Source organism: Balaenoptera musculus, chromosome 20, assembly GCF_009873245.2.
Source record: "Balaenoptera musculus isolate JJ_BM4_2016_0621 chromosome 20, mBalMus1.pri.v3, whole genome shotgun sequence".
Classification (NCBI taxonomy): domain Eukaryota; kingdom Metazoa; phylum Chordata; class Mammalia; order Artiodactyla; family Balaenopteridae; genus Balaenoptera; species Balaenoptera musculus.
Window position 1 is genome coordinate 57,910,736 of NC_045804.1, and position 23,069 is coordinate 57,933,804.

Sequence of the window (23,069 nt, forward strand, 5' to 3'; positions counted from 1 at the left end):
GGACAGGAAATGGTCCCCACGTTAAGTTCTGTGGACCCAATCTATTCAGAAAGGCATCTCTCTCACGTTTAAAAAAGGGAAATTTACTTGCCTTGTGCTACAGAAATAAGAAACTTAGATTTGTCCCTGAAGAGCCACTAACTTGCAAATTGAAGGTCCTATTATGCGAGGATAAGTATCGTTATGAGTACTTTCAGGACAGCAGTAAAAAATGCCAGGTGGGTTTTGTAAGACGCAGAACTGTACAACTCCTGCACCCTACGGATGACAGCTGATACTTGCATGAAATTGGCAACTGTCTTCCGGGAAGCCCTAGGATTTACAAGATGCTCTGAGTGACATCAGTCACAAAACCATGTGTGGACGGCCCCACGGACCATCACAAACCAAGCACGAGACAGGACAGAGAGTGGATGAGAAAGGAGGGCCGACTCCCGGAGGTCAGGCTTTCAAGTCCCAACAGATGAGGGACAGGGACCCCCCCACCCCAGTTCTAGTGCCTCGAACCCCAAGGCAGCTGGGAGACCTCGCCTCACCTCTCTGGACAGAGACCTGGAAACCTGGGCGGGGCGGGGCTCTGGAAGGCCACAGGGTGATGCCTGAGGCGGTAGGGGCGGGGTGTCCCATGTCCCGTGAGCAGCAGAGTCGCTGAGCAGGTTTTGGGAACTCAGGTTCACCCAGCACGCTCTCCCCTCCCCCAGCACGCTCTCCCCCCCGCCAGCATGCTCTCCCCTCCCCCAGCCCAGAGCTCTAGGGATGGGGGTTCTCCGAGTGTCTCACTACTGGGCGGGAGAGCGCTGGGCTTTGGCTGAAACAGCGAGTTTTATTAATGGTGAGTGGCAATGACTTTTAGGTTCGGCGATGGTGCATTTGCATATCGTCTTACAATTTTTGGTAGGATTTAAAAATTATTGGTTCATTAACTATTTGGTAGAAGAATAATTCAGGAGAGAGGATGAGGAGGCAGCACGGATCACTCTTCAGCAGTATCCAGCCTGGGGGAGGAGAGAGGAATCCGGGTTACCCGCTGGTTTACAATGCCCCCACCAGCCCTGGAACATGGGCCCGGGATCGGGGCCCTGACACGTGCCGTCTGTCCTAAGAACCATGTCAACAAGGCCCACAGATCCCTAAGGGGTCTTAAGTGTGGCTGGGCTGAGGATGACAGGTCATGCCCTCCCCCCAAAACGACAACAACAAGACAGGCGGTGTTGGAGGTGGTACGCTGTCCAATGTCAAGTAGACGAGGGCAGAGACAGGAGGTGAAAGCACTCATTTCCCATCCTGGCTAAGGAGGACGCTGACTGTCCACATGAACTCTCAAAACTGGTGAACAATTTTGCTTCTCCAATTCCAGAGCAGTAGTGAATTTCATCAGTACCCACTGAGGCTTAAAGAAGCATGGCCACAACCTCAGAGTTCAAACGTTGGATTTAATTTTCAAAGGCCAAATGACATCGTTCAATTTTAACCTTTTATTTTCCTCAACTTTTACAAGCCCCTCAATGCCTTCCATAGCTTATGTTAAGCTTTATTGGAACTTTACTTTGTGTAAAATGCACAGAGAAAATTCCCCCACTCTGAGGTTCTGACATGTTCCCTTTAGACTGACAGTTTTGCAGCTTTCAGTTTCCCACTTTAAAATGTTGCAAATCCATTCTAATTCTAGTAAAGTGAATTACTAAAATCATACCCAAGCAGGTAACAAAATAACTACTAAGTGCAAAAAGCAATTTCAGAAAAATGTTTGCAATTACCATCAGTAGATTCCTCAAGTAAATAGACAATTTAGGCTCGGAGTCATTTGTTTAAAAGGTGATTTGATAAGAAGCGGGTAAAAGCACAGAGAGAAGAGTAGAGAAGCAGCAGAGAGGAAGAAAACCCCAAATCTTTACCCAATCTCACGCGGAATCCAAAACAACCGGGACAACGAACGCATCGGCTCCCAGTAAGGAGAGCAGAGAGGTGGGGCTGGAAGCGGCCTGGACCTCCGGGTGCCCACGCCCTCGCTCTGTGGGCTCAGAAGAGGCCTCGGCCGAAGCCGTAATTAAGTCGATCCCACAGCCCGGGATCAAAGCCATATTTTCTTGTTCCCGGCTGAATAAACGTTTTTATACACTGCTGCTTCTCTAGACCCTACCAGAGAAAGGCCTGTCTGCCAAACCCTTTCGGGAACTCTGGGCGGGCCACCTGGCCTGCCCTAGCCTGTGGGGCACGGGCCATCGCACCTGGGGGCGGCCTCCTGGGAACACGGGGCAGAGTCAGCCCACACCTCCGAATTTTCCATGAGGCTAAGAAACTCCATCCCGACCAAGAGGACGCCTGTCAGGCTGGGGACCCACGTCTCGGGAAAAAAGATAGGCAGGTAGTGACCAGAGACCCAAGCGCACCTCCGACCTCAGGAAGAAGCAGAAGAAAAAAACCAGAAAGTCCTACACCCCACAATATGTTTTGATTCACTAAGTCTGCTATGTGAATTCTCAAGTCGAACTTTTTAAAAAAAAAAACGAAACAAAACCAAAATAAATAGTGACTTGGAGCATTGTATAAGATTATTCTCAAATTCTGAAACAAAGGATGGTGACCGTGAGTGGGTCAGCGGGCACGTCCTCTGGGACAGCCGAGTGAGTGAGACCATCCTTTTCTGGAAGTAATGACTGCTTCACCCAGACCCAGCTAAGCCACGACCTCTAATCTGGAGAGTCCAGCAAGCCGACCTCACCCTTGAAAACCTGTGGCCAAGTTAAGTTTTCACCCTCTGACGCTCTAGGCCAAGGTCCAGAATGTCTGGAGACATTCTTTTTCTGATAACGCCTAAGCCTCCAAGTGTAGAAAAACGACTGGAAGAGAACACTCCCCAAGCTGGCCCACTTCACAGAAAGGAAAGAAACAGCCCAAACTCCTCTCAACAGACAGGGCTGGGTTCTGGCGTTCCTGGCTCACAGGACGGCACAATCTGTGAACTGCCAGAAAAATCAACAGGGCCTTTCTCCTCAGCACAGCCTGGTATTTCCGAGGAAACCCAAGCGATCTCAGACGTGACCGGTATCTCCAGTTCCACCAAAGCTGTGACGCCATAAGGTGAGCCGACCCCCTTTCAACGTTTAAACAAACTACAGACAGGAACACAGCTGTTGCCATTAAATGCTTGAATCTGGCTTCGCCCCAAGGATACGGACCGTCCAAGGACGCTGGCTGTCATGAGGGTCTCTTAGCAAGTCCACGCCTGGAACGGCCAGTCGCCAGAGAGAAACGCTACAGGCCAGCTCCCCCGGGCACAGCTGCTTCCCCACCAGCCCCGTCCCCGGCACGCTCTCCTCCACCTCCACGCACGCCGGGTTCCTGCACAGCCAGGAACCAAACTGACGCTGAGGCACCAAAAGCAAGAAGATCAGAGGGCTAGGCGGCTCGAGGGGCTTTAAACTCAGGCCAGAGGCCGCCACGCGCCCCCTGTGAGGGCTGAGGCCTGTGGGCTGGACGGTCCCTGCCGCCGGAGCACAGAGGCAGCCACGGAGGCCCAGAAAAGCAGGGGGGCCCAGCAGCCGGAAGCCCCCCGACCTTAGAGTCCTAGCCTCTGGAAGTGAATAGGAGAGAGCCGATTTAAAGATCGGAGGTGCTCCCGAGACGCAAGAGGTGCGCCTGCAGCCGTCGGGCGCCCGAGCGCCGGGGACTCACCTTCATGAGCGCCGCCAGCACGACGCCCAGGAGGGTCAGCAGCAGAAGCCCGAGCTTCCCTTTGTTGAGCCGTTTCAGGAAGAACAGTTTCGCCCAGTCTACCTTCGACTGGCTGTTGGGAGGATACCGGAGTTTGTTTGCACCTTCTCGCTTCAGGCTTTTTAACAAACAGGGACGTTGATGCGAAAAAGTATCGAAACTGTGTTTTCCGTGATACGCTCCCATCCCACTGGACCCTGAAATAAAGGAACAGACGAGACGGGCTCCGCTGTGGGTGACGGCGCTCCTTCCGTGCACACGGCGCCCCGGCGGCACCCCTCCACCAGCGCACGTGGCTCGTTCCAGGACGTCCTCCCGGCGCCCCCCGCACGGCGGACCCCTGGCACAGGACGCTCTCCAAGGGCAGGGCAGGGACCGGCAGCTCCCGGGGTGCTGGCTGTCACTATGCCAGGGACCAAGCTCATTGTCACCGGAGCCCCACCTCCGGAGACGGAGAGGGGGCTGGGCAGGGCCCGAGCGGGACTCCAAGCGGCCCACTCCGAGAGCTGCGTGTGCCCGTTCCCACCGTCGCACGTGGCTGAGCCACGGCTCCCTCGGGCTCCTGGAAGGTGACCAAGGCCAGGACAGCGGGGTCACGCGGCTGGGTGGTAACAGGCCTCTCAGACCTGTGCTCCGGGACCGTGCTCCCGTCTCTGCTCGGTCACGTGAGCCGGGCAGACACGCGTGTGGCACAAGGCACCCGGCACGCAGCTTACTGGGGCCAGGCCGCTGGGGCATCACTTAGGTGACAGCTGAAGCTGCAGGGAGACTCTGTGATGTGTATCAAGAGACACACATTTTAAGGAAAAAAACCTAAACGACAAGCCAAAATATTAACGGTGTTTATGCCTTGGAGGTTACTACATTTTCCCTTGTAACTTTCTATAGTGTTTTGTTTGGTTTTGCCCCTTTATCCCAAAAAAGCAAAGGGACGTTCAAGCACTTGGCTGCTGTCTGCTCCTGGCGCTGTGAGCCTGTCATGTGCTACCTCGTTCGATAAAGGACAGAGGGCATTTATCAGTTCAACTGAGACCTGGTTTTTGGCCCAAGAAATGCCCTGAAACTGGGAGAAGATCCATAAACCAGTGAAGCAACGCAAGGACCAGTCATTACAGACTGGGGATGGAGAGGCGGACCCCAGGCAGCGGCTTGCGGGGGCATTGACGGGGGGGGGGCCTCACCCACGCCTCCGAAGGGCAGGGAGCTGAGCATGAAGTGCATGATGACGTCGTTGCCCGTGACGCCCCCGCTGGACGTCCTGTCGATCATCCGCTTGATGAGCTGAGGGCGAGAAGGAACAGAGGCGCCGGGTCAGCCGCCCCTCGAGGCTGGGGGCAGTGAGCGAGACCCGGACGGCCTGAAGACTTGGGCCCCCACGCCCGGCACACCCCAGCGCTGGACCCCCGGGACCCTCATCCTCCTCGAGGCTGGGGGCAGTGAGCGAGACCCGGACGGCCTGAAGACTTGGGCCCCCACGCCCGGCACACCCCAGCGCTGGACCCCCGGGACCCTCATCCTCCTCGAGGCTGGGGGCAGTGAGCGAGACCCGGACGGCCTGAAGACTTGGGCCCCCACGCCCGGCACACCCCAGCGCTGGACCCCCGGGACCACGGCCAGGGCCTTTCTTACCAGGGATGGTTCAGGCTATATTCCAGGTTTTAAAAATTGTTAGTATTTCTCTACCTCTGCTTTAAAGGATAGCATGTGATTAACAGGTTATCATTCCGTTTCTATGAAATGTAAAAAACATTCAAGATTTCAGAGGTAGCATCCTGTTTTTGAAGGAAATCGCTGGTTGGCCCAGGACCTGAGTGGGCACGATGCACTTGACTGGTAAATGTCGCCTCCCCTGGCTGCTGGCCCACCAAGTCCTCTGTAGCAAAGGTCACTGCTGACCGTGGGACCGAGCCTGACCCGCAGACCGCGGCTTCCACCCCGTCCACCACTGCCTGTGGTCATTTCAACCGTCAGACCGCTGTGTGCCACTAACCCGTTCCTAGCTGAGCCCCGCACGTCCGGTCTCCCTGGACGGCCTGTAGAGATCGGTACCGCGCCAGCACCGCCAGCACCGCCAGCTCTAGAAGCTGCCCCGAGACTCCCTGCGTGGCCCCGGCAGAGGCTCTGCAGAAAACACCTGCTGTGGGAGCTCCTCGACCTCAGCTGGCTGCACCCTCCCTTCCGAGTTTTCCCCTCTTTTCAGAGGCTCCTGGCCTACTGGCCCACCTTGAGGCCACTGTCCCTTAGCAGCGGCTGGTCACCTCGAGGCGCATACGGACGGGCCGCGTGCAGGGCGGCAGCGGGGCTGCTGGGCCTGGGGTGGCGTGTGATCTGCCCGCCCGGCTGGGACGGCAACACCACTCCAACCACAAAGCCACGTCGCTGGAGAAAGCCAAGTCCGAGGCTTGCCAAGCACCTCCCTCAGCAGCGCCAGAGACACCGCCCTGCGGGCCGCAGACGCCGTGTGGGTAAGAGCCGGGGCTCTACACAGGACGCCCTACAGATCAGCAGCAGAAACGTTTCTGATGCTGGCGCTCAGACGTCTCCCAGTGACACGGCAGGTGTCTGTGAGTCACCAGGCTTGTGACACTCGCCCCGAAGACTCAGCTCTGACCCCGGGGAGTAAGGGAAGGGTCACAGCGATAACCCCAGGGCCTCATTACCCAGGACTGGGGGACTCTGGCATCACACGAAATAATCAGCATTTGCTTTACAGCAGAGAAGGAGCGTGGCTTCTGAGAGCGAGCTGCACGCGGGGAAGTTTACCTTAGTGTTACGAGAAAACACGTAGAAGGCCAGGGGCTTCTCGCGTTCATTTATGAACTGTATGGCCTCATCTGCATTCTTCACAGGCACTATGGGAAGAATTGGTCCAAAAATTTCTTCTTGCATCACCTTGGTTTCAGGATCCACATCAGTGAGTATCGTTGGGGCTGAAAAATGAAAACGCTCAAGCAGAAGACAGAAATGCCAAACTCTCACCTCACGTCCGGCTCACTGGGTCACCCACCCATCCCTTCCCCGCTCCCGCCCAGGTGTCATCTACTGAGACAAGTCCCAAGTACGTGGGTGAACCGTGCAAATATTACATCTCCACGCGTGTGCATCAGGGATCCCTGTGCAAACCCAGGGGGAGATACAGGCTTGAGTAAATCCTATGCATGTTTAACCCTGTTCAGCACCACATTCCTATGTCTTTCTGTGGACGGGCCTTCCTGGGAGCGCAGAGGGCCCCTCGGTGGATCAAACCAGTACATCTTCTTAATTGAAGTGCGTTCCTGCCTGTGATCTCTTTGATCTTGATTACAACTGCGTCAGGTTCAGAAAACGTAATGAAATGGTGGGATTCCCTAAGTCTTAGCTCAGCGTTCCGTCCACTCTGGGGAAAGACACAGACAGGAGGACGACACGGATCCTGAAGAGCTTTGTGGGGTGTCCAGTGTCCACACCAAGAAGTCCCCAAGCCGCAGTGCTCGGGGAGACCCTGCGGACGGGCTGGAGGGTCGACTACAGGAGAAGACACCTGACAGAACAAGCGTGCTCCCTCCTCCACCCACGGTTACGACCAGGTTGTCCTGGAGGCATGGCACAGGACGGCTCTCTCCAGCACGCCCGGGGGTACAGAAGCCACTGCCTCAGATCCACCGCCCGCGGCTTCCCTGGGCCAGAGAAGTGTCCATCCCCCTCTGCAGAGCCACGCGCTAAGGTGAGGTGACCCTGACCAGGTCGGCGGAAACTCCTAACTAGTCTGAGCTAATCACGGCCGACCTTCCCTCTCACCACTGATGGGCGTAGAGGCAGGCAGTCAACATGCTGGGCCGGCAGGACCCGAAGACGAACCCCCGGGGCTCTAGGGGTGTTCCTGAGCCGCTGAACTAACAGGCCGAGAGCATACTTTTCTCCGTACTGTTTAAGTCTTTTAAGTTCTGCTTTTGAAAAGCTGGGGTTTTTGGTGATGATGAGAGGAGACAGGTAAAAAGATTTGCGGAGCAGCTTTTTCGCCAACTTCATGTGTGATTTTTTTAAAAAAATAAGTTTATTTATTTATTTTTGGCTGCGTTGGGTCTTCATTGCTGTGCACGGGCTTTCTCTAGTTGCGGCGAGCGGGGGCTACTCTTTGTTGCGGTGCGCGGGCTTCTCAGTGCGGTGGCTTCTCTTGTTGCAGAGCACGGGCTCTAGGCGCGCAGGCTCAGTAGTTGTGGCGCGCAGGATTCAGTAGTTGTGGCTCGCGGGCTCTAGAGCGCAGGCTCAGTAGTTGTGGCGCATGGGCTTAGTTGCTCTGCGGCATGTGGGATCTTCTCGGACCCGGGCTCGAACCCGTGTCCCCTGCACTGGCAGGAGGATTCTTAACCACTGCGCCACCAGGGAAGTCCCCATGCGTGATTCTTCTCTCATCTTAGGTGTTATTTTAGATAAGTGTGTTTAAAATTGAAAAGTGATACATACTCGTGGCAAAAAACAAAGAACACAACAAGAAAGTAAATAACGAGGTCAAGCATGATAGGTGAAAACATTCTTTCTGGAGCAGAACTGCTGTCGGCTAGCTGTGCAATTGTGGCTGAGCTATGTCCTTCTCTGGGCTGTTTTCCCGGCCGTAAGCTGGAAATAATTAGAGTCTGGTTCTGCTTCTCAAGGTTGCCAGGAAGAAAAAATTAGATAAAATACGTGTGTAAATACAAACAACGAAATAGAGTTACTCAAAGTATACATATATAAAATCATCTTTAACTCGCTTGTAACAAAGCAGTATACCAGAAAGCAGTATTTAATAGCTTATTAAACGCTTTATACCTAATAGTTTATTCAGTGTCGGTAAACTGTGTCAATAAAAACTGTTAAGTTGCCCCTCCCTGCAGGACGAGATGAGTCTCCATTACCTATGTAGCGTGTGGCCTCATCGGTCTCCCCACCAAAAGCTATCTTTTGTCCTTCAAGCAAACTTCGTATCCTCTTAAAATGACGAAGATTGATGATCCTTTCATAGTCGGGGGATTCTTTTATATTTTCTCCATAAAATTCCTGTTTAAAACAGTAGTATCTAGTTGTCACCAAAGACCCATATTTTAATTTCTTTAATAATTATAAAATTCACCATGGCCCCAGATCTGGTTTTGTATCCTCACAGAACCCAACCCCCCAGCCCCCAGGTCCTTTAACAGTAGTAAGACTAAGCTCTTTGGCAGGTCAAGGACAGGAGTTAAAGCATGCACACAAGTCTCCCATTTTCCACGGTTTCGGGGGTTGGCATGGGTCCCTCCTGGGGGTGGACACAGAGGGGGGTCTCGCCCCGTGTCAGGGCCACACGTGCGCTTGCCTATCAGCTCTGGCTGCTGTCCTGCGAGGAGCCGGGTGGTGGTGGCAGAGGCCCTGTGACCTGCAAAGCCTAAAACACTGACCGCGTGTGTTTTTCCCCTTTTGCAGAAGGGGTTTGCTGAGCTTTGCGCTATTTCCTCGTGTTAGGTCTTCTCTGGACTGGAACTTCCACCAGTCAGACAGCCGTGAAACTGCTCGAAAGATCAGAACACAGTTCTGGCAAATCAACCAGAGTAAGAGAGCCTCAGAAGCCAAGCAGTCAGCCCCGCGGGAGCCCTCCATCTACTCTCCAGCGGGAACGAGCACGGTCCAGCCCCCGCACCCGCCTCGAACCCGGGCGGTAGGAAGCTCCTGGGCAGCTTGTTGCAATGCATGTTCTCGGGCCCCAACGCCGGAGCCACAAGAGTGGTTTTCAGTGCTGGCCGCACCTCAGAATCACCTGGAGACCCAGCCCAGCTGAACCACAGTCTTTGGAGGGGGAGAAATGGAAGCTTTCCTTAAACGGCTCCTGGTGAACCTCAGTGGAGAGCCACGGTGACGAGAGAATACACGCCTCCTGGAATCCCAGTTCCTCACCGCACTCACCCGAGCACGTCCCCTGCAACCCCAGTGTCTTCCCAGCGTCGGGCCAAGCTCCCCTTTCACGCTCTCCTTGTCCGGCCCCATCGCGGTCCCACCACTAACGTCCAAATTCCACGTCACCTAGCTGCTCACATACGTCACTCCTGGGTGTTCCGGAGCCTTCCTTTCGGGGCTCGGTCAGCACCCAGCGAGTGAACAACGGTTGTTTCAGTAATTTCTCCACCCAGGGGGCTCCCACCGCTGAACTGTCACAGCTTCACCCCTTCCTTTCTTCCCGTCCTACGTTCCTTCTGGCTCAGCTCAGGACACCACCGTGTAGCCTTCCTTGGTCCCCTCACTAGAGATCGCCATTGGAAATGCCCTCAAAGACTGATGGCCGCGTCAAGAGTGCACGCTCCTTGAAACTGCTGGCCTCTCTAAACCGCCGGCACAGCCGAGAACCGAGAACCTTGACCGCCGCAGCCGCGGCGAGAGGGACTTGGCCACACCAGGCCTCGCAACGTTCTCCCCAAACCACACAAGAGCTACTGAGCTTTTTTCTTTAAGGCCCGTTCTACACCTAACCAGTTGTGCCATCAACAAATCGACTAGACAGTGTCAGCGTGTGTAGCACCAATCTCACCCTGCTACCACGTTCTAAGAGAGCACTTTTCATTAGCCAGGAAATTAGTTCAGTCACGTGCTCCTGGAACGTTCCTGGGCGGGGGGGCGATGCCCCCTGCAAACAGCTGACTTCACTCCGTATCCCAATGAGACCCGTGGACCCAGAGGTGGGAAACACGAACCTTCACGGCCTCCTTCACCTTCTGCACGATCAGGTCCTGGAGGGACGGCTCGCAGAGCACGTAGTCGGGGGCGATGCAGGTCTGGCCGCAGTTCATGTACTTGCCCCAGGTGATGCGTCTGGGAAAAGCACCAGCAGCCAGAGTTCAGTCCCCACGCACCTGTCACACACTTCGGCGCTGTCGGAATGTTTTTCAGCTAGCTGTCAAGATTACTAGTACATAAACGTATTTGGTAATCTTGATTAAAAAAATGTTTTGAAAACTCATCTCTAAATCGGTTGGAACTGAGAACGCATTTTCAATTGGCGTAGAATATTCTACAAAGCAGGGAAAGCCTCATGCCAGTTCATGAGAAACAGTACTTTATACGCAGGGAAGCCACTGCCTGCGGCAGGAAAGGAGAAAAACAGCCTCCTGACACCCTCCTCCTCCTCCCACCCCGGCCAAGAGGACATCTGCGAGGACAGGGGTTCCACAGACACCACGGCTCCTGCCGTGGCTTCGTCCTGCTGCACGATGCCAGGTACCAGCAGGACCAGAAGCCCTCCCCGATCTGGGACGCTGCGCCCGGGCTCGGACGGAAACCCACGAACCGGGGTCCCCTGTTCCAGCAAGTAGACGTCTACTTACAGAGCCAACCCGGAGCCCGGCCAATGCCCCCCGTGCCCCCACCGCGCCCCTTGTCTGAAGGGAGGGAGAGCCACGCCATGCCAGCACAGTCAGCTGTGGGTTTGGGCACTTCCTGTTAGCTGAACTGATTTAGCGGAGACAACCCGAAACCTTGCATCTTCTAGTTCTCAGATGCAAGATGCTATTATTCTCAGTTACAAGATGAGAATTATTGGTTTTATCAGTAAAGGAACTCAGTTAAGAGATCAGCATAATGCCCTTTCTTTGGAAATTTAAAGATTTTATTAGGCACACAGGATCCTTGGCATTATCTACTTCCTGGATCAGCAATCAGCAGAACAGTAAAACTTCTCGCCAGGTCTATTATCTAGAGAACAGACATAGCTTTTCCTCATCCTGAGGGCCACCGTGTGATGTCACAACCTCGTGTTCATCTCCTCCGGTTGTGGCACCAAGGCGTGGTTTGTGAAAGAGTCCTGGTCCCTGTGAGGACATCGACCAGCAGTGCCCAGCAAGGAGGCACGGAGGGCGTGCCAGCCTGCCGGGGGGAGTCCAGATAACCAGTCTCACCTGCAGGCGACGTCCAGGTCACAGTCTTTGTCAACGTAACACGGACTCTTCCCTCCCAGTTCAAGGGTCACCGGGGTCAGATGCTTGGCGGCGGCTTCCATGACAACTTTTCCAACAGCGGTGTTTCCCGTATAGAGAATGTGGTCAAATCGCTGCTTCAGAAGCTCCGTGGTTTCCTCGATGCCACCATTAACCACCGCGTACAGGTCCTTCAAGAAAGAAAGACAAACACTCGCGTCACAGAAGGAATCCTATCGTCTGACGTAAACACGTAACATTCAGTGAAACCAGGAAAAGGTGGGAGACTGGCCCCGGGAAACCACAAGACGGGGGCTGGGCGAGGGGAGGGCTGTGGGAACGTGGCCGCTGTCGGTGACCACAGGACAGGCCCCAGGCGCGTCCACCCGGACGTCCTCTCTGCACTCGGCTCAGCGTGGGGCTCAGGCCGTGGGGGGAACCGAGTGACTGCCGCCCGAACGTGTGCCAAGGCCAGCAGGGGAGCGTCTCCAGGGGCAGGTCCGGGTGCCCCCGCGCCCCGTCATCCACTAGCTCGTGTGCCTGCTGGCGGCCGCCCGACGCCTCGAGCCTCAGCCTCCTCTTGGGATGGGGGGACGTCACGGGGCTTTGCACTGAAGCCTCGTGTGCACCGGGCGACCGTCTGCAGCTGTCGCATGAGAGAGGGTAGCAACGGCATGGAGAGCGGCGGCAGGACACCAAGCACGAGGCAGCTGGTGGGCCTCGCGTTGCCCCTCCATCTCTACTCACAGCTCAGCGGCCCGACAGGTGTTGCAAGCTTTAGCTTGCCTCCGCCTGCATCCACAGAGCCTGTGTGGTTGGTCCCCGACAAGCCGAGTGAGGCAGGGCCGGAATGACGACCCCCGTCCGGGCAGAGGGAGACCGTGAAGCGTCTGCCCCACCGCCCTGCCTTCACCGCCCTTCTGCACTGGGTACCCCAGGCCCTGGGACAACACTGCTCCGTGGCCGCCGTGGCCGGGAATGAGCCAACACGGGGAGCACGGCTCCTCCGAGGGCCGGAGTTGGCCTGTAGGCTGCTGTCGGAAAACGCGGCCGACTCCACGCGTGATGCCGCAGAGCTGCGTCTCCCGGGCGCGCACGGACGACTCCTCCACGCAGAGCTAACGGCCCCAGTTCACGTGGTGTCACAACCTCCTCCACGGCGGCACCAGACCTCTGCTTCAGAGATCGTCTTTTCTCCACAGCTTCCGATACTCTTCTTTTTAAAGATTTTTTTTTTTTGATGTGGACCATTTACAAAGTCTGTGTTGAATTTGTTATAATATTGCTTCTGTTTTTTGTTTCGGTTTTTTGACCACGAGGCACGCGGGATCCCAGCTCCCCGACCAGGGATCGGACCCGAACCTCCGCCCCTGCATTGGAAGGCGAAGAGCCTTAACCACTGGACCACCAGGAAGTCCCAGCTTCCGATAGTCCTAAATGCCAGTACTGTAACCTGGGTGAGGGTCCACACTCTGGGTCAGGAGGCCTTTTTCTTCCTGTAGTTTTCAGGCCACAAACATGCCTGTTTAAATGTAGACGTGTGCTCACGTAACCGTACCTCGTGAAGAGCGCCCAGGCCGGTACCAGTCCCTCATTACATAACTCACTAAACGGATACACCTAAAATCATGTCAGATCAAAGGTTAATTCGAAATGCCAAATGGCAGCGGAGGCTTTGTTAATAGCAGGGGTGCCGATAAAGCCACGGGCCTGACCAAACCGTGTAACTACAATAGCTAAACTATTCCACAGTTTTTTTGGAACTTAACTTCTCTTGTTAAGCCAGACGTGGGAGGCTGAGGGAAAATGAGTGTGGAGGCCTGACCACCAATAACGCAAGCCAGCACGAGGAGCAGAGTGGGTTCCCCACGACAGACAGATGTGCCAGACAGACAGACATGCCAGAGGGGGGGCAAGGCCCTCTTACCTGGTCTAAGTACTGAGGGAGGAGCTTAGCCAAGACCTTGGCTGTATTTTCACTTATTTCAGAAGGCTTGATAATCACAGCATTTCCTAAACAAAGCAAAAAGCAGGACAGCGTTGTCTAGTACTTGAGTGATTCTTACATCCACGAGACGGGGCTCCTGGGGGGAGCACAGACTAAGGGTTCATCCCTCTGGTTATTTCTGGCTCTGCGTTCTGCCTTCCTCACCACAAGCGTGAGCGCTCGTCCCACTGCCTCTTTCCCAAAGGCTAAGTCCTCAGTGCTCACCACGTAGGTCCTTGACGAGAGGCCCCATCCCCCAGGCCTCCGGCCTTCTCTCACTGTTCTCACTCCCACCCTTGGATTTTCCTTTTGCCCTGGGATTATTGCACAAACAAGCTTTGCCAACATAAAGCTGTTGGTCTGGATCCTGGTTAAATGAGAAATGAATCCCTTGGCATTTGCTGTAGACCCAAGCAAGCATTACTCCCAGAGCCCTTATTTGAATGAAGAAAGGGGTCAGACAGAATCAACTGGTTCATCCAAAGCCAGAGGTGGCGACTGAAACCACATGACGATATGGACGTCTGACTCCAAACCCGGGCCTGTGGACTCGCGCATGCCTCTACACCCTCACGGGTTCATTCTCCGGGGCTCCAGAAAGCAGTCACCCCACAAATCTCTGGAGCCCACTGAACAAGTAATAATAACGTTTATCAATTCTCAATACACTGCTGGTGTAAGCCAAGACAAGCCACCACAGCAAATGCATTTAACTAACCACTATCCTTAATGTACAACCAGTTTCAGAGAATACGCCTCTCGAAGACAGCATAAGGACGGAAGCTGACGCCAGACCTGCAGCGATGGCTCCTATCAGAGGCTGGATGGTGAGGACAAAGGGGTAGTTCCAAGCTCCGATAATCAGCACGACTCCCAGGGGCTCTGGCTGGATGTAGGCCTCGTCCAGCATGGTGAGCAGGTTCTTCTGAGCAGGTTTAGCAGCAGCCCATTCAGGAAGCTTCTCCAGCACGAGATCAATTTCCCCAAGCACGGTGATGACTTCTTGACTGTATGCGTTGAATTCACTCTGTTACAAGAGGGTCACAGTTAACCTTTGTGGGTAGGACACACTTGGCCCTGAATGTCAGAAGCATCGGGCCAGGGAATTCCCTGACGGTCCAGTAGTTAGGGCTCTGTGCTTCCACTGCAGGGGACACGGGTTTGATCCCTGGTCGGGGAACTAAGCCGTACGGCAATGCAAAAAAAAAAAAAAAAAAAAAGCATCAGGACAGGCACACCTGTCAGACTAGCTGGTTTGCCATGCAGATTCCTGTGTGTCCTCCAGGCCCACAGTAAGGACTTGCTAATTCCCTTCTTAATAAATTCAATCCCTTTAAATCCTTCTTTACTGATCCAAGCCATTTAAAGTCAGGCTTAAACGTTAACTCTTTCACGAAGACTTCCCTAATTAATAATGGTGTGCCTTGATCACACTTTATAAACCATAGTCATTATGCTTTCCCCTATATCTTAACATTTCAGCCTTAATATGCTGGCTTAAAACTATAGTCCCACTTTATCTGTGCCTGCTTTGTTTCCCAACCAAACTTAAAGCCCTCAAGGGCAAGGAATTTATTGTACTTCTTTATAAGTCATCAACAGTTCCTCTCCACCAGAAGTGCTACACAGGAAGTTTTAGAGTCCCTGTTGTTACTACTGATGTAACAATGTAACTGATGTACTACCCCTCAAAATAATCTTCCGGGGGGAGGGGCCGAAGGAGCCTGGCAAAGCCAGAGCAAGGCCTTGTTACCCCTAAAATGAAGAGAAAAATTAAAAACAAAATGGTAACAACAGTGATATAAAACATAGGGGACTATTTTTAAACCCGAAACACTCCCCCAAGACCTTGCTACTCAAAGCGTGGTTCCAAAACAGGGCAGCTTGTTACATCACCTGGGAGCTTCTTACAAAAACTCGGGCTCTCAGACCCCCTCCCCCCAGACCCAGTGAAGCATCGTTTGCATCGTAACAAGGTCCCCGGGTGACTCGCGGGTGCACAGATCTGACACCTAACATCATCGAGGGAAATCTGAGCGCAACGACAAGCAAAACCCTGTGTCTGCATAAGAAACCGCAAAGTTAAAAGACAAGAATCCGACTCGGAGGAAGAGGCCTGCAATACACGAAGCGGACGAATGACCCAAATCCAGGGGAAGGGAAAGGGCCACAGCTGCCCGCGGAAAAGGGGCAGGCCGTGCAGCGCAGGTCCCGGGGGGCGCACCTTGCTCAGGTCGGCGGCGATGGCCGCCAGGATGTCCCTCTCGCGCTCCTGCACCATCGCGCGCAGGGCCTCGAGCTGCCGCCGCCGGAACGTCAGGGGGCGCGAGCGGCCGGACCCGAACGCCGCGCGAACCCGCTGGACCTCGCGCTCCATGGCCAGTCCTGCGGGGACAGGGGAGATCGGGCGCCGTGGGGGGTGAGCTGGCCGGACGCGGGGCCGCCGGGCGGTGCCTCTCCATCCCTGGCCCCCGTCCCCGGGCCCAGCGACCCCAGCCGCACCTCCGTCCCGCCGGCGCGCTCGCTCAGCTGCCGCTAACTGCCCGGCCACCGCCCTGCGAGTCCGGGTCGACCCCGAGCCGCGCGCCGATTGGCCGGCGTGGCCCACGTGACCTCCGCAGGCCGGACGCCGCGCGGGCCCCGCCTCCAGGAGTCGGCAGGCGAGGGGGTGAGGACGGCGGGGCGGCCGGCTGGGCTGGAGCGGGCTTGGGCTGGAGCGGGCTGGGGCCGGGGCCCGCGGTCACGACCCCGCCGACCGGGCCCCGCGCCCAGCGGCTCAGGAGGCGTCGCCCTCCCGCCGCGGCGCCCCTCGGCCCGCCCGGCCCGCTCCCTTCCAGCTCGGAGCCGCGGGGACTCGGCGCCCAGGTGAGTGCCCCTCAGCAGCCCCGCCCCCACGCCCTCCTTTACCCTTTACCAGCCGCTCTCCGGGCCCCCCCCCAGGTCCCTGCCCCCTCCCTCCCTAGAGGGGCACCTAGCTCGGACCCCCCTCCTGCGCCCACGTGACAATGCCCGCGGCACCTGGGTTCTCGCCTCGCTCTCCTCTGCACCTGCGGAGATTGCAGGAAGTCCTTCTGGCTTGTACCTGATTTGACTTGGGCTTTATCAGCTTGTCACGTGGTTGTTTATCTCGTGCATCTGCTTTCACCACTCAGGGAAAGAATGCGTTATCTAGAAGTGAAGGACTCCGCTTTGAAGGTGGGGACGTCTGTCCCCTTCCTGGGACGCCGGTGCTGACGCTCCCTCGAAGGTGAGCTTCCCTCCCAGACGCCAGGGTAGTGCTGGCTCGCTCTCTCTTTTGAAACCTTGAAGGAATGTATCCTGTCGTCCTGTTTGATGTGTGTTCTTTGTCCTGACAAGATATAAAACTGTGTTGAAAACCATGCTTCGCCAGAGCGCTTTCCTCCTTGGTGGAGACTGCACTCCTGGGCTACAGTCCTCAGTTTGGCCAGAAAAAAAACCCTCTTCTAGTCTTACAATAAGTTGTTTATTGATTACTTGGCCTCCACAGTCAGCAGTCATTGCCGTCTTCTGGAGAGACAGTGTGTTTGCTTGTTCGCCATCACCCTGTATTCTTCTGGTTTTCCTTTTCCCTCCCTGACCAAGTCCTCTGGGTTTTTCCTTGCTGGACCTTTCTCCCCTTCCAGGCCTCCTGACGTGTTCAGGTGCCCGAGGGCTCAGTCCTTGGACCTCTTCTCTTTCCACAGTCACAACCTCGTCTAATCCCGTGCATGGTGGTCAGAGAAGATTTTAAATCCCATCTGGTCCCACCCTTTCCTCTGAACTCCAGCCAGTATGTTCAACTCTATCCCACTCATACTGGGATTCATAATAGGCATCTTAAAGGTAGCTGTACGTAGAACTGTTGGTTTCTCTTCATCCACGAGACAAATACAATGCACGCCTCCTCCGGTGTTCTCAGTCTCAGTAAGTGGTACCATCCTTCATCCCATTTACTCAGGCCAAAGTCCTTAGGATCATCCTGACTCTTCTCTTTGACCCTAGTTTCAAAACATAAAAATACCAGTTGTTTTCCAGTTGAAGGACAACTGGTCATGTATGTATTTGTCAATTAAAAGAAATAATAGTATGTCATTTTAACAGGATGGTTACAAACTCTCAGAAAGTTTTGGAGACTATTTTTACAACACTGGCCATAGAAAGAGAAATATATCATAGTTGCTGAGGTTGTTTGAGTTTTCTCTATTACATTTGTTATGGACGTGGAAAAAAATCTATGAAAATTATCGTATCAGAGTAACTCACATTGGAACATAATTTCTTTCTTTATAGAATAAAATACATATTATTAATAAAAAAAAATACCAGTGGTTGAAGAAAAAAAATACCATAAAAGAAATACCAGTGGTTGAATTCAACCACCTTTGCCCTAGTTCAAGCCATAATCATTTTCACCAGCACTTTATGTAGCATTCTACTGGGTTTCCTGCTTCTACTGTGGACTCGGTGAAGGTTATTTATCTGTCGTTTCTCAGTCCTCCACTTGCCCTCTGGGTGTTCAGACACCCAGAGTGTGTGAACGATTTTCCCAGGTTTTCCTGCCGGCTGGCTTCCAGTGAGTTCTACTAGCAGGAGGCGTGAGCAGGAATCAGAAGGTGGAGGAGGAGAGCAGCTTTCTGCTTCTGGAGTCAGCAGTGTGGCAGCTGCTGGGTGTTTCTGTAGTGGAAGAGGAGCTGGGATGATTCCTTCCTCGGTGTCAAGGTGGCCCCTCTCTAGGAGATACAGGGTGACAGTGACAGCATCTCCAGGCGGCACCGGTGCTGGTGCAGCTCCCCTGGGTTCCTTCCAGCCAGGGGAGTTTTCGGCAGCTTCTCATCTGTGGTGTCACCGCATGCGTCCTTCTGGCCTCTCTTACTCTTCGGATCCCCTCCGCCTGCAGTAACTGGGGTGGGTTCTCTTTTCACGGCTGGATCCTGACTGATACGCTTTGCTGCGGCCGTTCTCCACCCAGCTGTCAGTGATCCTTTCACAAGACCCTTGACCCTGTGACTTCCCTGCTCAAAGCTTTCCAGTGGCTTCCTGTGACATGTAGAACAAAATCCAAAATGCTCGACTAGCCGTACGTGTCCTGGCCTGCAGCCTCCTCTCCAGCCTCAGTCTGTATGGTTCTCGCACTTGGTGGAGCGCTTGTCTTGCTGTTCACAGAACGGGAAGCACACCTCCACTTCGGGGCTTTCGCACTCTGCTCTTTCCTCGGCCTGGGGTGCTCAGCTGAGTTAATTCCATCTCTGCTTAAACGTAACCTCCTTAAAGAAGCCTTCACTGACCACCATGTCTGAAATACCAGGCTCGGCCACTCTGTCCCTTACCCATTTGTTTGTGTCTGTCTTTCGTGTTCAACGTAGTGTCACTACCAAGCAAAGAATCTGGTCGGTTGTAGGTACTCTGTAAATATTTATTGAACAAAGGAATGGTACAGTCTCAAGTGCTCCAGCCTCCGTGTCTTGCACTGTCCACGTTTGTGGCTTTCTCAATAGCCACAGTAGTTTGAGAGTTATTTAAAGAGATTCTTGGTGAAGGAAGGAAGGTGGCATGACCATCAAACTCTCCTTCACCTTCTTCCTTGCCTTCTTTTGGCCAAAAAAATGAAGTCCACGTGGAGATACCACGGTGATCCTGCTGGTAAAGGGGAGGTTGCTGGTGAGCAGGCCTTTTGCTTTACCGGGAAAAGCTGGAGCTTCCAGCGCATCCCGGTGTCCAAGCCAACTTCATACCCGAGCGTTGCCTGTGCACAGTAGGCCCACGGTCTACGGTCAGTGCAGGATTCTCCCGCCGTCCCAGAGGACAGCATTCCCGTGAACCCGTCCCTAAGCCAAATGGAGTGAAGCCAAGTAGCAATTACAGACGCTGTATGCTGTTTTCACTCGTCACCTCCTTCGCTCCTAAAAGTGAAAATCCCCTTTGGATTTCTGTCCATTAGCAAACACAGGTGCTAACGTAGGTCTTTAGGAAAAGCACAGTGGTGTAAAGCAGACTTTCAAAAAGTGGGGGAAACCTGTTTCTGGAACCGTGCGGCAGTGTTTAAACTGGCCCACAGTTCATTGAGTAACCATTTTCAACGCTGAGTTAATAAATGTTATGTAAGGGACTAGGTAAACTGACATGTGACTCAGGCCACAATTTTTTAAAATGTAAATAATGAACAGAATTCCAACGTGAAAATAGGCAATCTAAGGCATGATATCAAAATATCATCTAAGGCAAGTTAACCTCTGAGCCGCAAAGGGCTCCTTCTCCTGCTGAGGATGAGACAGGACCTGAAGAAGAATCTGTCGTGGTTCCAATGGAAGCATCACCAGGAGTTTGACTCTTGGCCAGCTCGTGAACATTTTTTTTTATTAACTGGAGAAATCAACTGATGGCATTTTTTTTGGCATATTTTAAAACCACATCCAAATTGTTTTTTTGTGTGTGTAATTTTTTAAATTGAAGTAGAGTTGATTTACAGTGTTGTGTTAATTTTTGTTGTACAGCAAAGTAAGTTATACATATATATATACTTTTTTTTTTTTTTGCCACACAGCTTGTGGGATCTTAGTTCCCCAACCAGGGATTGAACCTGGGCCCTCAGCAGTGAAAGCACAGAGTCCTAACCACTGGACTGCCAGGGAATTCTCTATATACATTCTTTTTTTTTTTTTTTTAATTCTTTTCCATTATGGTTTATCATAGAATACTGAATATAGTTCCCTGTGCTCTACGGTAAGACCTTGTGGCTTACCCATCCTGTATATAATAGTTTGCATCTGCTAATCCCAAACTCCCACTCCATCCCTCCCCCAGCCCCCTCCCCTTTGGCAACCACCAGTGTACTCTCTATGTCTGTGAGTCTGTTTCTGTTCGTAGATAAGTCCATTTGTGTCATATTTTAGATTCCACATATAAGTGATATCATATAATGTTTGTCTTTCTCTCTGACTTACTTCACTTAATATGATAACCTCTAGTTGCATCCATGTTGCTGCAAATGGCATTATTTCATTCTTTCTTATGGCTGAGTGGTATTCCATTGTGTATATATATACTACATCTTCTTTATCCATTCATCTGCTGATGGACATTTACATTGTTTCTGTGTCTTAGCTATCGTGAATAGTGCTGCTATGAACATAGCCGTGTATGTATCTTTCTGAATTAGAGTTTTGTCTGGGTATATGCCCAGGAGTGGGATTGCTGGATCATATGGTAGTATATTTTCTGAGGAACCTCCATACTGTTCTCCATAGTAGCTGCACCAATTTTCATTCCCACCAACAGTGTAGGAGGGTTCCCTTTTCTCCACACCCTCTCCAGCATTTGTTATTTGTAGACTTTTTAATGATGGCCGTTCTGACCGGTGTGAGGTGATACCTCACTGTAGATTTGATTTGCATTTCTCTTTTTTAAAAATTTTTATTTTATTTATTTATTTGCGCCAGGTCTTAGTTGCGGCATGCTTGTGGGATCTAGTTCCCTGACCAGGGATCGAACCCAGGCCCCCTGCATTGGGAGCTCAGAGTCTTAAGCCCTGTGCCACCAGGGAAGTCCCGCATTTCTCTGTTAATCATCGATGTTGAGCATCTTTCCATGTACCTATTGGCCATTTGTATTTCTTCTTTGGAGAAATGTCTGTTTAGGTCTTCTGCCCATTTTTCGATTGGGTTGTTTGTTTGTTGTTGAGTATCATGAGCTGTTTGTATATTTTGGAAATTAAGCCCTTGTCGGTCGCATCGTTGGCAAATACTGTCTCCCATTCCGTAGGTCGTCTTTTTGTTTTCTTTTATGGTTTCCTTTGCTGTGCAAAAGCTTGTAAGTTTAATTTGGTCCCATTTGTTTATTTTTGTTTTTATTTCTATTGCCTTGGGAGACGGACCTAAGAAAACCCACGTCCAAATTCTTCAGCAGAACAAGGTGGTATGTTTATGAAACCAAAGAGTGGACTGGGGATTCTTTCACCCCAAGTTGAAACGCTCCCCTTCCAGCTTTTGATTATGATGTGCCCATGGATTTAAGTATCTCTGGGCGAGTGAGGTCACCACTGCAGGGTACGGGATTGTGGGGTGAGTGCCTACAAGCTATTTCTTTGGGAAATATAGTACGCTTGGCCACCATACTTTTCCTAGTCCATTACCCCTTTTTTGTCCTTAAAGTTTCTTCATTGTGGGTGGTCCACTCTGTGACCCCTCCCCGGTGCGGGTGACCCAAGCCTGACCATTCAGCCCTCCCAGAACTTTGCTTAGAACTGTCATGACAGAGACATGCTTTCCCCATGGGCTCACCAGCTATGCGGATGGTAGAATCCTAGAGCCACCTGTAGCTAATTTGTTGGCACCCCAGGGGAAATGACTCGCTGAGAATAAAGCTGATACAGAGGAAGGCAGAGCTCAGAGACAAGTCCTGATAAGATCGTTTGTGTTCAGTTAAGGCTCGAAGCTAAAAGCACCTCTGCGAAGGACATCTTCACAGTTCCTGTCATAAACCAGTCAGTTTCCAAATGTCAGGGACCCAATGTTTGAATTGAATTTTTTTGCCACTTGCTACCAAGAGACCTGAACATGATAGAGAGACATGCCACATTGCACTTAATTCTGTTATCCAGGTCCTCAGACTAATCCACAATGGGGTAAAAGGAGGTTCAAGATGTTAACATTTTAAAAAATATGTATGCAGTCAATATATTCCTTGCAGTGTGGCATAAGTTATGAGCAAATCATCCAGCTTTCTAGGAGACCAGATTAGGGCCAGAAGGAAGGAAGAAGTCCTGGGCATACACTCAAAACCTTCGTCCCCTGAGACTGAGAGAATTAAGGTGTTTATTTCCCACTTGCCTTTAGGAAAGCTCTCCCTGCTGACTGCTGAAGAGATCACACGTTTGAACCTTGCATGTAGTCTAGCATATTTTTTGGGGGTAATAAAACACTACATTTTTATTGGATATGACATAAATAGAAAACAGTACATGAATTATAAATGTGTACAATGAATTATGGCAAAGGTAACCCACCTGTAATATCTACCACCCAGAAGGTTACCAGCATCCCCCTTACACCCCTATATCTAGTCACTGCTAGACAATTTCCAGGTGGAAGCAGATACATGCATAACTTCAGGAGTCAAATAACTTTCCATTGTGCTTGTACCAATTCACAGTCCCCGTGTGTGTGTATGTGTGTGTGTGTGTGGGGGGTGGTGCGTTTGTGTGTGTGTGTGTGGAGTGTTATATGTGTGTGGGGGGTGGTGCGTTTGTAGAGTGTTTTGTGTGTGTGTGTGTGTGTGTGTGTGTGGAGTGTTATATGTGTGTGGGGGGTGGTGCGTTTGTAGAGTGTTGTGTGTGTGTGTGTGTGTGGAGTGTTATATGTGTGTGGGGGGTGGTGCGTGTGTAGAGTGTTGTGTGTGTGTGTGTGTGTGGTGGTATATGTGTGTGTGTGGTGGTGCGTGTGTAGAGTGTTGTGTGTGGGTGGTTGTGTGTGTGGTAT

General features: G+C 52.5%; 1 protein-coding gene and 1 long non-coding RNA gene across 6 annotated transcripts in view; one reads left to right on the forward strand and one right to left on the reverse strand.

Annotated features, from left to right (window-relative positions):
• Positions 1-728: 728 nt before the first annotated feature.
• ALDH3A2 (aldehyde dehydrogenase 3 family member A2) lies at positions 729-16,692 on the reverse strand. Of its 4 annotated transcripts, none has more exons than XM_036835271.1 (11): positions 16,099-16,182; positions 15,821-15,981; positions 14,392-14,623; positions 13,537-13,622; positions 11,592-11,800; positions 10,392-10,509; positions 8,589-8,730; positions 6,478-6,644; positions 4,896-4,995; positions 3,676-3,911; positions 729-995 (listed from the first exon to the last, which is right to left on the reverse strand). In XM_036835271.1, exons 2-11 carry the CDS (start codon positions 15,971-15,973, stop codon positions 981-983), a joined length of 1,458 nt encoding a protein of 485 aa, XP_036691166.1. In that variant the 5' UTR covers positions 15,974-15,981; positions 16,099-16,182; the 3' UTR covers positions 729-980. The 4 variants fall into 4 exon arrangements, with proteins under 4 accessions (XP_036691166.1, XP_036691165.1, XP_036691164.1 ...); XM_036835270.1 differs by lacking the exon at positions 16,099-16,182 and adding an exon at positions 16,627-16,692 and having other exon boundaries at positions 804-995; positions 3,676-3,914; positions 4,883-4,995; XM_036835269.1 differs by having other exon boundaries at positions 804-995; positions 3,676-3,914; positions 4,883-4,995.
• The window catches only part of LOC118886088, a 40,386-nt gene continuing 33,556 nt past the window's right edge, over positions 16,240-23,069 (forward strand). The window contains exons 1-2 of one of the 2 annotated variants that reach the window (XR_005017658.1): positions 16,240-16,461; positions 16,749-16,843. This is a non-coding gene — a long non-coding RNA (uncharacterized LOC118886088). The remainder of the gene's footprint in view (positions 16,462-16,748; positions 16,844-23,069) is intronic. The other variant, XR_005017657.1, reaches the window with a different exon arrangement.